Below are 14,782 nucleotides of genomic sequence, written 5' to 3' on the forward strand. Positions count from 1 at the left end.
GATATAAGGGGTAAAGACAATCGATACAGTTCTCTCATCTCATCTCATTATCTGTAGCCGCTTTATCCTGTTCTACAGGGTCGCAGGCGAGCTGGATCCTATCCCAGCTGACTACGGGCGAAAGGCGGGGTTCACCCTGGACAAGTCGCCAGGTCATCACAGGGCTGACACATAGACACAGACAACCATTCACACTCACATTCACACCTACGCTCAATTTAGAGTCACCAGTTAACCTAACCTGCATGTCTTTGGACTGTGGGGGAAACCGGAGCACCCGGAGGAAACCCACGCGGACACGGGGAGAACATGCAAACTCCACACAGAAAGGCCCTCGCCGGCCACGGGGCTCGAACCCAGGACCTTCTTGCTGTGAGGCGACAGCGCTAACCACTACACCACCGTGCCGCCCGATACAGTTCCATTCTTATATTTTTTTGTCATTTTAAATTGTTGTAAAATCCGCAGAATTCACTTCTCACATCATCAAAATGCAGCCTTCGGGGCATGTTAGCACAGTGCTAGTGTTTTATGGGCAAAATCACCTTCCCTGTTAGAAAAATGAATGGATATTAATATTTTTTAAATTTAAATTCTGATATAACTGATACTATACATGATCCTAACCCTAGATACAAAACTAAAATAAACTTTGGATTTTTTTGTCTCGAAGCAGGTGTAAATAATTCTTTTAGCCGTTTAGCTCCATTCACTCCCATTCATTAAAGACACAGAGCGCCCTCTAGGAGAATTGCACCCACTTTCGGGACAACGGTATTAGTAGGAAGTCGACAGACTCTCTGTAGATAAACTCTGATATCTGTGACGCTAAGCTGTAACTCTTCAGGCTCCTCCCCCTTTCTCAGCCCTCTGATGCAGGTGTGTTCACCTGTGTGGCCGTGAATGCAGCAGGTTCTGCACATCACAAAGTCCAGCTGTCTGTTAATATGAGGCCAGTGTTTAAGGAGTCACCGAGTGACATGACACTGAGGGTGGGGCAAAACCTGACCCTTACCTGCCATGCCCACGCTACTCCTCCCCCTGTCGTTACCTGGACTGTCAATAATCATCCCTATACAGGTAAGCCTCAGAGTTTACAGTTACATACACATCTGTCAGCACACACACACACACACACACACACACACTCCAGCATTGAGGTTTTTGTGTGATATTCCCTGCTCCTCTCAGGATTCAGCCTGGATGAAGCAGGTCGGAGTTTCCTGATGATCAGGAATGTAACCGCGAGGGATTCAGGATCATACGTGTGTACAGCGGAGAACAGCGTCGGATCAGTGCGAGCGTTAGCATTCGTCCGCGTCACAGGTGAGGTTTATATACAGGTGACTTTCACACACACTTTCTGTGTCTGTCTCAACATTTCTCTCTCTCTCTCTCTGTCTCTCTCTCTCTCTCTCTGTCTCTCTCTCTCTGTCTCTGTAGAGCCCCCAGTTGTGAGAGGAGATGGCCACGTGTCTCAGTTTGTCTCTCGTGGTGCTGTAGCAGTGTTGGATTGTCCTGTTAGAGGAACTCCAGCTCCGGTGTTGCGGTGGTTTAAAGATGGCCGCCTGCTGCAGGTCACTGAGCATCTTCATCGTCTCCATAACGGCTCTCTCGTTCTGTACAGCGCCATGGTAACCATCCCATATCTCCACTGTATCTGCTACTACACATCACACACACCGCCATGGCTGAGTACAGCTGCACTGGACTGTGCAATGCTATTTAGTGTGTGTGTGTGTGTGTGTGTGTGTGTTAGAGCAGGGATTCAGGGGAGTATCGGTGTGTTGCTGAAAATGAGGTGGGAGTTACAGAGAGGACGATATCTCTGAAAGTCCAGGGTGAGATGTTTATCACTGCGTCCTGCTGCTGTTTGTGTTACAGTTATTACAGTCAGTAATCTGTTAATCTGTAATCAGTTTATGACCCTGCTCTTGGTCCTGCAGTTGTGGGGGGTTATTCTCACTGGCAGCAGTGGGGGCCCTGCAGTGTCACATGTGGGCGTGGCCTCCAACAGCGAATTAGATTTTGCAACAATTCAACGCCAACCAATGGGGGAGCAGCATGTGAGGGTCCAGATACTGAGTCCAGGCAGTGCCAGGCGTCCTTCTGTTTGGGTTGGTTATTTATTTATTTGTTTGTTTGTTTGTTTGTTTGTTTGTTTGTTTGTTTGTTTGTTTGTTTGTTTTTAATTAAACAATTAGAAAAATATTTTACAGTCATATTTTTATACTCGTTCTCTCTGTATCTCTGTCTGGCCTTGGCATTTGTCTGTTTGTCTGTCTGTCTGTAGGAGAGTCTCTCCGACGAGCGCGTGCCAGTGTGATTGGGATGGTGAATGATCATGAGTTTGGTATTTCTTTCCTTGAGGTGAACATCAGTGAGAACTCGGAGAGCAGAAGTAGCACACTGGAGGCTCACATGGAGAATGTTCCTCCTAGTGTGGGTGAGTGTCTCTCTCTCTCTCTCTCTCTCTCTCTCTCTCTCTCTCTCTCTCTCTCTCTCACACACACACTCACACACACACACACACACACTTGAAATTCTTTAGTGAGTTCCACAGTTTATAATATGTGGTATTAAATGGCCTGCACTTCTCAGCTGCATTGTTTCTGTCATGTAGAACTAAATGTCCACATCATCACTGATAATCCGCATCTTACTGATAAACAAAACACCTCTGAGTCCGAACGTGATGACTTCCAGTCCCTGATCATACTGAGCAGTTTCTTTGCTTGACTTTTGGAGAAACCAATCACTCAGCGTGTGTTAGTGATGAGCCCCACACTGTAAAACATTTACAGTCACTGACAGCAGAGTTGCCAGAACCTGCAGAAACATTAAATATCCCACTGCACATTGTGTTTTCTGGTGTTTTAAACCAACACACTGCTCTGATGTCCTTATTGTTCATGTTACAACCCTGTAAAATTATACAACAGTATTTTGCTGTTAAATAAATGCTGTAATTTGGAGTCCAGGCTTGTAAATATGAGCGCTGGGAGCTGACAGGTGAAGTCCAGGCTGATGCCTGCTGCGTTTTCAGCAGTGACTCTGATAGAGCAGCTGACTGGAATCTACAGTTTAAAGATCAGGAAGAAAGGAAGTTAAAAGAGGTGAGACTTGTTGAGATCAGATGAGTGAAGTGTGTTCCTCTCCTGAGGTTGAGCCGAACTCACAGAGCCTCAGGAAGCTGGGACCCGAGCCACAGGAAGCTGGGACCCGAGCCACAGGAAGCTGGGACCCGAGCCACAGGAAGCTGGGACCCGAGCCACAGGAAGCTGGGACCCGAGCCACTGATGTGGGAATCGGAGAAAACAACTGTGTGAAAGAGAAGAGAAGAGCTCAGGAGGATGAAGATGAAGTAACAATTAATGGTTAAAGAGTGTGTGTGTGTGTGTGTGTGTGTGTGTGTGTGTGTGTGTGTGTGTGTTCACATGCGCGCAGGCCCTTTGCTGAAAGTTCTTGTATCTGCTTTGACTCCGATTTACTGGACGGCTGTTTATGAATCAGCAGGAACGAAGAACGGCTTCTCCATCAGCCGTGGGAATTTCAGACAGGAATCCCAGCTGGAGTTCCACACTGGTAACTAATCCACACAGGTTCAAAATAAATTTACAAACAAGACACCTCAAAATAAATAAAGCTGGAATAAGAGTGAAACTCTGTGTGTGTGTGTGTGTGTGTGTGTGTGTGTGTGTAGGAGAGATCTTGATGATCACTCACGTGGTGAGGGGTGTGGATGCAGAGGGAGTTTTGCTCGTCGACGTGGTCATTAACGGATTTATTCCTGCAGTGTTTTTAACCCCAGCACTTCATCAGCAGGTCTGAAACCTTCAGTAGAACTTCACCTTCATAATTGGGACAGTGACCATTATCTGATGTGTGTAATGCGGAATAAATATAATTTGGGTGAATATCCTTATCTCTGTAGGACTTTGATGAGACATACGTACAGGTTGGCTCTGGACAGATTTACTCCTGGTCCACCCAGAATTCTATGCAGCAGAATGTTGGTTCGGTGTTGACGCTGCACTGTAATCACTCACTGGTGTTTGATGGATCAGTGAAACGTTTTGCTCCTCTACTGCAGCAAATCCATCTGTCAGATATAAGGAGCTCCTACAACACGCTGACCTTCAGGCTGGACTTTCACATCACAGCCACGTTATTGCTGCCAGGTCACAACATCACAACTGTACTGATAATACAGCAACACTAACCACTGCACTCACAACGTTAATCACACACCAGCACTAACCACTGCACTCACAACGTTCATCACACACCAACACTAACCACTGCACTCACAACATTCATCACACACCAGCACTAACCACTGCACTCACAACATTCACCACACACCAGCACTAACCACTGCACTCACAATGTTCATCACACACCAGCACTAACCACTGCACTCACAACGTTCATCACACACCAACACTAACCACTGCACTCACAACATTCATCACACACCAGCACTAACCACTGCACTCACAACATTCATCACACACCAGCACTAACCACTGCACTCACGTTCATCACACACCAGCACTAACCACTGCACTCACAACGTTCATCACACACCAACACTAACCACTGCACTCACAACATTCATCACACACCAGCACTAACCACTGCACTCACAATGTTCATCACACACCAGCACTAACCACTGCACTCACAACGTTCATCACACACCAGCACTAACCACTGCACTCACAATGTTCATCACACACCAGCACTAACCACTGCACTCACAACGTTAATCACACACCAGCACTAACCACTGCACTCACAACGTTCATCACACACCAGCACTAACCACTGCACTCACAACGTTCATCACACACCAGCACTAACCACTGCACTCACAACGTTCATCACACACCAGCACTAACCACTGCACTCACAACATTCATCACACACCAGCACTAACCACTGCACTCACAAAGTTCATCACACACCAGCACTAACCACTGCACTCACAACGTTCATCACACACCAGCACTAACCACTGCCCTCACAACGTTCATCACACACCAGCACTAACCACTGCACTCACAACGTTCATCACACACCAGCACTAACCACTGCCCTCACAACGTTCATCACACACCAGCACTAACCACTGCCCTCACAACGTTCATCACACACCAGCACTAACCACTGCACTCACAACGTTCATCACACATCAACACTAACCACTGCACTCACAACGTTCATCACACACCAACACTAACCACCCCACTCACAACATTCATCACACACCAGCACTAACCACTGCACTCACAACATTCATCACACACCAGCACTAACCACTGCACTCACAAAGTTCATCACACACCAGCACTAACCACTGCACTCACAACGTTCATCACACACCAGCACTAACCACTGCACTCACAACGTTCATCACACACCAGCACTAACCACCGCACTCACACCGTTCATCACACACCAGCACTAACCACCGCACTCACAACGTTAATCACACACCAGCACTAACCACTGCACTCACACCGTTCATCACACACCAGCACTAACCACTGCACTCACAACGTTCATCACACACCAACACTAACCACCGCACTCACAACGTTCATCACACACCAGCACTAACCACTGCCCTCACAACGTTCATCACACACCAACACTAACCACCGCACTCACAACGTTCATCACACACCAACACTAACCACCGCACTCACAACGTTCATCACACATCAACACTAACCACTGCACTCACAACGTTCATCACACACCAACACTAACCACCCCACTCACAACATTCATCACACACCAGCACTAACCACCGCACTCACAACGTTAATCACACACCAGCACTAACCACTGCACTCACACCGTTCATCACACACCAGCACTAACCACTGCACTCACAACGTTCATCACACACCAACACTAACCACCGCACTCACAACGTTCATCACACACCAGCACTAACCACTGCCCTCACAACGTTCATCACACACCAACACTAACCACCGCACTCACAACGTTCATCACACACCAACACTAACCACTGCACTCACAACGTTCATCACACACCAACACTAACCACTGCACTCACAACGTTCATCACACACCAGCACTAACCACTGCACTCACAACATTCATCACACACCAGCACTAACCACTGCACTCACAACGTTCATCACACACCAGCACTAAACACTGCACTCACAATGTTCATCACACACCAGCACTAACCACTGCACTCACAACGTTAATCACACACCGGCACTAACCACTGCACTCACAACGTTAATCACACACCAGCACTAACCACTGCACTCACAACGTTCATCACACACCAACACTAACCACTGCACTCACAACGTTCATCACACACCAGCACTAACCACTGCACTCACAACGTTCATCACACACCAGCACTAACCACTACCCTCACAATGTTCATCACACACCAGCACTAACCACTGCACTCACAACGTTCATCACACACCAGCACTAACCACTGCACTCACAACATTCATCACACACCAGCACTAACCACTGCACTCACAAAGTTCATCACACACCAGCACTAACCACTGCACTCACAACGTTCATCACACACCAGCACTAACCACTGCCCTCACAACGTTCATCACACACCAGCACTAACCACTGCACTCACAACGTTCATCACACACCAGCACTAACCACTGCCCTCACAACGTTCATCACACACCAGCACTAACCACTGCCCTCACAACGTTCATCACACACCAGCACTAACCACTGCACTCACAACGTTCATCACACATCAACACTAACCACTGCACTCACAACGTTCATCACACACCAACACTAACCACCCCACTCACAACATTCATCACACACCAGCACTAACCACCGCACTCACAACGTTAATCACACACCAGCACTAACCACTGCACTCACACCGTTCATCACACACCAGCACTAACCACTGCACTCACAACGTTCATCACACACCAACACTAACCACCGCACTCACAACGTTCATCACACACCAGCACTAACCACTGCCCTCACAACGTTCATCACACACCAACACTAACCACCGCACTCACAACGTTCATCACACACCAACACTAACCACCGCACTCACAACGTTCATCACACATCAACACTAACCACTGCACTCACAACGTTCATCACACACCAACACTAACCACCCCACTCACAACATTCATCACACACCAGCACTAACCACCGCACTCACAACGTTAATCACACACCAGCACTAACCACTGCACTCACACCGTTCATCACACACCAGCACTAACCACTGCACTCACAACGTTCATCACACACCAACACTAACCACCGCACTCACAACGTTCATCACACACCAACACTAACCACCGCACTCACAACGTTCATCACACACCAACACTAACCACTGCACTCACAACGTTCATCACACACCAACACTAACCACTGCACTCACAACGTTCATCATACACCAACACTAACCACTGCACTCACAACGTTCATCACACACCAGCACTAACCACCGCACTCACAACGTTCATCACACACCAGCACTAACCACCCCACTCACAACGTTCATCACACACCAGCACTAACCACTGCACTCACAACGTTCATCACACACCAGCACTAACCACTGCACTCACAACGTTCATCACACACCAGCACTAACCACTGCACTCACAACGTTCATCACACACCAGCACTAACCACTGCACTCACAACGTTCATCACACACCAGCACTAACCACTGCCCTCACAATGTTCATCACACACCAGCACTAACCACTGCCCTCACAACGTTCATCACACACCAGCACTAACCACTGCCCTCACAACGTTCATCACACACCAGCACTAACCACTGCACTCACAACGTTCATCACACACCAGCACTAACCACTGCCCTCACAACGTTCATCACACACCAGCACTAACCACTGCCCTCACAACGTTCATCACACACCAGCACTAACCACTGCACTCACAACGTTCATCACACATCAACACTAACCACTGCACTCACAACGTTCATCACACACCAACACTAACCACCCCACTCACAACGTTCATCACACACCAGCACTAACCACCGCACTCACAACGTTAATCACACACCAGCACTAACCACTGCACTCACACCGTTCATCACACACCAGCACTAACCACTGCACTCACAACGTTCATCACACACCAACACTAACCACCGCACTCACAACGTTCATCACACACCAGCACTAACCACTGCCCTCACAACGTTCATCACACACCAGCACTAACCACTGCCCTCACAACGTTCATCACACACCAGCACTAACCACTGCACTCACAACGTTCATCACACATCAACACTAACCACTGCACTCACAACGTTCATCACACACCAACACTAACCACCCCACTCACAACATTCATCAGACACCAGCACTAACCACCGCACTCACAACGTTAATCACACACCAGCACTAACCACTGCACTCACACCGTTCATCACACACCAGCACTAACCACTGCACTCACAACGTTCATCACACACCAACACTAACCACCGCACTCACAACGTTCATCACACACCAGCACTAACCACTGCCCTCACAACGTTCATCACACACCAACACTAACCACCGCACTCACAACGTTCATCACACACCAACACTAACCACCGCACTCACAACGTTCATCACACATCAACACTAACCACTGCACTCACAACGTTCATCACACACCAACACTAACCACCCCACTCACAACATTCATCACACACCAGCACTAACCACCGCACTCACAACGTTAATCACACACCAGCACTAACCACTGCACTCACACCGTTCATCACACACCAGCACTAACCACTGCACTCACAACGTTCATCACACACCAACACTAACCACCGCACTCACAACGTTCATCACACACCAGCACTAACCACTGCCCTCACAACGTTCATCACACACCAACACTAACCACCACACTCACAACGTTCATCACACACCAACACTAACCACTGCACTCACAACGTTCATCACACACCAACACTAACCACTGCACTCACAACGTTCATCACACACCAGCACTAACCACCGCACTCACAACGTTCATCACACACCAGCACTAACCACCCCACTCACAACGTTCATCACACACCAGCACTAACCACTGCACTCACAACGTTCATCACACACCAGCACTAACCACTGCACTCACAACGTTCATCACACACCAGCACTAACCACTGCACTCACAACGTTCATCACACACCAGCACTAACCACTGCACTCACAACGTTCATCACACACCAGCACTAACCACTGCCCTCACAATGTTCATCACACACCAGCACTAACCACTGCCCTCACAACGTTCATCACACACCAACACTAACCACCGCACTCACAACGTTCATCACACACCAACACTAACCACTGCACTCACAACGTTCATCACACACCAACACTAACCACTGCACTCACAACGTTCATCATACACCAACACTAACCACTGCACTCACAACGTTCATCACACACCAGCACTAACCACCGCACTCACAACGTTCATCACACACCAGCACTAACCACCCCACTCACAACGTTCATCACACACCAGCACTAACCACTGCACTCACAACGTTCATCACACACCAGCACTAACCACTGCACTCACAACGTTCATCACACACCAGCACTAACCACTGCACTCACAACGTTCATCACACACCAGCACTAACCACTGCACTCACAATGTTCATCACACACCAGCACTAACCACTGCCCTCACAATGTTCATCACACACCAGCACTAACCACTGCCCTCACAACGTTCATCACACACCAGCACTAACCACTGCCCTCACAACGTTCATCACACACCAGCACTAACCACTGCACTCACAACGTTCATCACACACCAGCACTAACCACTGCCCTCACAACGTTCATCACACACCAGCACTAACCACTGCCCTCACAACGTTGATCACACACCAGCACGAACCACCGCACTCACAACGTTCATCACACATCAACACTAACCACCGCACTCACAACGTTCATCACACACCAGCACTAACCACCCCACTCACAACGTTCATCACACACCAGCACTAACCACTGCACTCACAACGTTCATCACACACCAGCACTAACCACTGCACTCACAACGTTCATCACACACCAGCACTAACCACTGCACTCACAACGTTCATCACACACCAGCACTAACCACTGCACTCACAACGTTCATCACACACCAGCACTAACCACTGCCCTCACAATGTTCATCACACACCAGCACTAACCACTGCCCTCACAACGTTCATCACACACCAGCACTAACCACTGCCCTCACAACGTTCATCACACACCAGCACTAACCACTGCACTCAAAACGTTCATCACACACCAGCACTAACCACTGCACTCAAAACGTTCATCACACACCAGCACTAACCACTGCACTCACAACGTTCATCACACACCAGCACTAACCACTGCACTCACAACGTTCATCACACACCAGCACTAACCACTGCACTCACAACGTTCATCACACACCAGCACTAACCACTGCCCTCACAACGTTCATCACACACCAGCACTAACCACTGCACTCACAACGTTCATCACACACCAGCACTAACCACTGCACTCACAACGTTCATCACACACCAGCACTAACCACTGCACTCACAAAGTTCATCACACACCAGCACTAACCACTGCACTCACAACGTTCATCACACACCAGCACTAACCACTGCCCTCACAACGTTCATCACACACCAGCACTAACCACTGCACTCACAACGTTCATCACACACCAGCACTAACCACTGCACTCACAACGTTCATCACACACCAGCACTAACCACTGCCCTCACAACGTTCATCACACACCAACACTAACCACCACACTCACAACGTTCATCACACACCAGCACTAACCACTGCCCTCACAACGTTCATCACACACCAGCACTAACCACTGCACTCACAACGTTCATCACACATCAACACTAACCACTGCACTCACAACGTTCATCACACACCAACACTAACCACCCCACTCACAACATTCATCACACACCAGCACTAACCACTGCCCTCACAACGTTCATCACACACCAGCACTAACCACTGCCCTCACAACGTTCATCACACACCAGCACTAACCACTGCACTCACAACGTTCATCACACACCAGCACTAACCACTGCACTCACAACGTTCATCACACACCAGCACTAACCACTGCACTCACAAAGTTCATCACACACCAGCACTAACCACTGCACTCACAACGTTCATCACACACCAGCACTAACCACTGCCCTCACAACGTTCATCACACACCAGCACTAACCACTGCACTCACAACGTTCATCACACACCAGCACTAACCACTGCACTCACAACGTTCATCACACACCAGCACTAACCACTGCCCTCACAACGTTCATCACACACCAGCACTAACCACTGCCCTCACAACGTTCATCACACACCAGCACTAACCACTGCCCTCACATCGTTCATCACACACCAGCACTAACCACTGCACTCACAACGTTCATCACACATCAACACTAACCACTGCACTCACAACGTTCATCACACACCAACACTAACCACCCCACTCACAACATTCATCACACACCAGCACTAACCACCGCACTCACAACGTTCATCACACACCAGCACTAACCACTGCACTCACAACGTTCATCACACACCAGCACTAACCACTGCCCTCACAACATTCATCACACACCAGCACTAACCACTGCCCTCACAACATTCATCACACACCAGCACTAACCACTGCCCTCACAACGTTCATCACACACCAGCACTAACCACTGCCCTCACAACGTTCATCACACACCAGCACTAACCACTGCACTCACAACGTTCATCACACATCAACACTAACCACTGCACTCACAACGTTCATCACACACCAGCACTAACCACTGCCCTCACAACATTCATCACACACCAGCACTAACCACTGCCCTCACAACGTTCATCACACACCAGCACTAACCACTGCACTCACAACGTTCATCACACACCAGCACTAACCACTGCACTCACAACGTTCATCACACACCAGCACTAACCACTGCCCTCACAACATTCATCACACACCAGCACTAACCACTGCCCTCACAACGTTCATCACACACCAGCACTAACCACTGCCCTCACAACGTTCATCACACACCAGCACTATCCACTGCACTCACAACGTTCATCACACATCAACACTAACCACCGCACTCACAACGTTCATCACACACCAACACTAACCACCCCACTCACAACATTCATCACACACCAGCACTAACCACCGCACTCACAACGTTAATCACACACCAGCACTAACCACTGCACTCACACCGTTCATCACACACCAGCACTAACCACTGCACTCACAACGTTCATCACACACCAACACTAACCACCGCACTCACAACGTTCATCACACACCAGCACTAACCACCGACTCACAACGTTCATCACACACCAACACTAACCACCGCACTCACAACGTTCATCACACACCAGCACTAACCACTGCCCTCACAACGTTCATCACACACCAGCACTAACCACTGCCCTCACAATGTTCATCACACACCAGCACTAACCACTGCACTCACAACGTTCATCACACACCAGCACTAACCACTGCCCTCACAATGTTCATCACACACCAGCACTAACCACTGCACTCACAACGTTCATCACACACCAGCACTAACCACTGCACTCACAACGTTCATCACACACCACCACTAACCACCGCACTCACAATGTTCATCACACAGCAGCACTAACCACCGCACTCACAATGTTCATTACACACCAGCACTAACCACTGCACTCACAACGTTCATCACACACCAGCACTAACCACTGCCCTCACAACGTTCATCACACACCAGCACTAACCACTGCCCTCACAATGTTCATCACACACCAGCACTAACCGCTGCACTCACAACGTTCATCACACACCAGCACTAACCACCCCACTCACAACGTTCATCACACAGCAGCACTAACCACCGCACTCACAACATTCATCACACACCAACACTAACCACCCCACTCACAATGTTCATCACACACCAGCACTAACCACCGCACTCACAACGTTCATCACACACCACCACTAACCACCGCACTCACAACGTTCATCACACACCAGCACTAACCACTGCACTCACAACGTTCATCACACACCAGCACTAACCACTGCCCTCACAACGTTCATCACACACCAGCACTAACCACTGCACTCACAATGTTCATCACACACCAACACTAACCACTGCACTCACAATGTTCATCACACACCAGCACTAACCACTGCCCTCACAACATTCATCACACACCAGCACTAACCACCCCACTCACAATGTTCATCACACACCAGCACTAACCACTGCCCTCACAACGTTCATCACACAGCAGCACTAACCACCGCACTCACAATGTTCATCACACACCAGCACTAACCACCGCACTCACAACATTCATCACACACCAGCACTAACCACTGCACTCACAATGTTCATCACACACCAGCACTAACCACTGCACTCACAATGTTCATCACACACCAGCACTAACCACCGCACTCACAACGTTCATCACACACCAGCACTAACCACCGCACTCACAACGTTCATCACACACCAGCACTAACCACCGCACTCACAACGTTCATCACACACCAGCACTAACCACTGCACTAACAACGTTCATCACACACCAGCACTAACCACCGCACTCACAATGTTCATCACACACCAGCACTAACCACCGCACTCACAATGTTGATCACACACCAGCACTAACCACTGCACTCACAACGTTCATCACACACCAGCACTAACCACTGCCTTCACAATGTTCATCACACACCAGCACTAACCACTGCACTCACAACGTTCATCACACACCAGCACTAACCACTGCCCTCACAACGTTCATCACACACCAGCACTAACCACTGCACTAACAACGTTCATCACACACCATCACTAACCACCGCACTCACAATGTTCATCACACAGCAGCACTAACCACCCCACTCACAATGTTCATCACACAGCAGCACTAACCACCCCACTCACAATGTTCATCACACACCAGCACTAACCACCGCACTCACAACGTTCATCACACACCAGCACTAACCACTGCCCTCACAACGTTCATCACACACCAGCACTAACCACTGCCCTCACAACGTTCATCACACACCAGCACTAACCACTGCACTCACAACGTTCATCACACACCAGCACTAACCACCCCACTCACAACGTTCATCACACAGCAGCACTAACCACCACACTCACAACGTTCATCACACAGCAGCACTAACCACCGCACTCACAACGTTCATCACACACCAGCACTCACCACCGCACTCACAACGTTCATCACACAGCAGCACTAACCACTGCACTCACAACGTTCATCACACACCAGCACTAACCACTGCACTCACAACGTTCATCACACACCAGCACTAACCACTGCACTCACAACGTTCATCACACACCAGCACTAACCACTGCACTCACAACGTTCATCACACACCAGCACTAACCACTGCACTCACAATGTTCATCACACACCAGCACTAACCACCGCACTCACAATGTTCATCACACAGCAGCACTAACCACCCCACTCACAACGTTCATCACACACCAGCACTACCCACTGCCCTCACAATGTTCATCACACACCAGCACTAA

At 49.0% G+C, this 14,782-nt stretch overlaps 1 protein-coding gene across 2 annotated transcripts in view; it reads left to right on the forward strand.

Moving 5' to 3' along the window:
• hmcn2 (hemicentin 2) overlaps nt 1–14,782 on the forward strand; it is a 90,629-nt gene that overhangs the window by 54,927 nt on the left and 20,920 nt on the right. For both annotated transcript variants that reach the window (XM_060931033.1, XM_060931034.1), the window contains 9 exons: nt 867–1,080; nt 1,192–1,326; nt 1,444–1,634; nt 1,760–1,841; nt 1,947–2,117; nt 2,294–2,446; nt 3,448–3,585; nt 3,704–3,825; nt 3,935–4,181. In XM_060931033.1, coding sequence (XP_060787016.1) covers nt 867–1,080; nt 1,192–1,326; nt 1,444–1,634; nt 1,760–1,841; nt 1,947–2,117; nt 2,294–2,446; nt 3,448–3,585; nt 3,704–3,825; nt 3,935–4,181 — 1,453 coding nt within the window. The remainder of the gene's footprint in view (nt 1–866; nt 1,081–1,191; nt 1,327–1,443; nt 1,635–1,759; nt 1,842–1,946; nt 2,118–2,293; nt 2,447–3,447; nt 3,586–3,703; nt 3,826–3,934; nt 4,182–14,782) is intronic.

The sequence above is a fragment of the Neoarius graeffei genome, chromosome 10, assembly GCF_027579695.1.
Source record: "Neoarius graeffei isolate fNeoGra1 chromosome 10, fNeoGra1.pri, whole genome shotgun sequence".
Taxonomy (NCBI): Eukaryota; Metazoa; Chordata; class Actinopteri; order Siluriformes; family Ariidae; genus Neoarius; species Neoarius graeffei.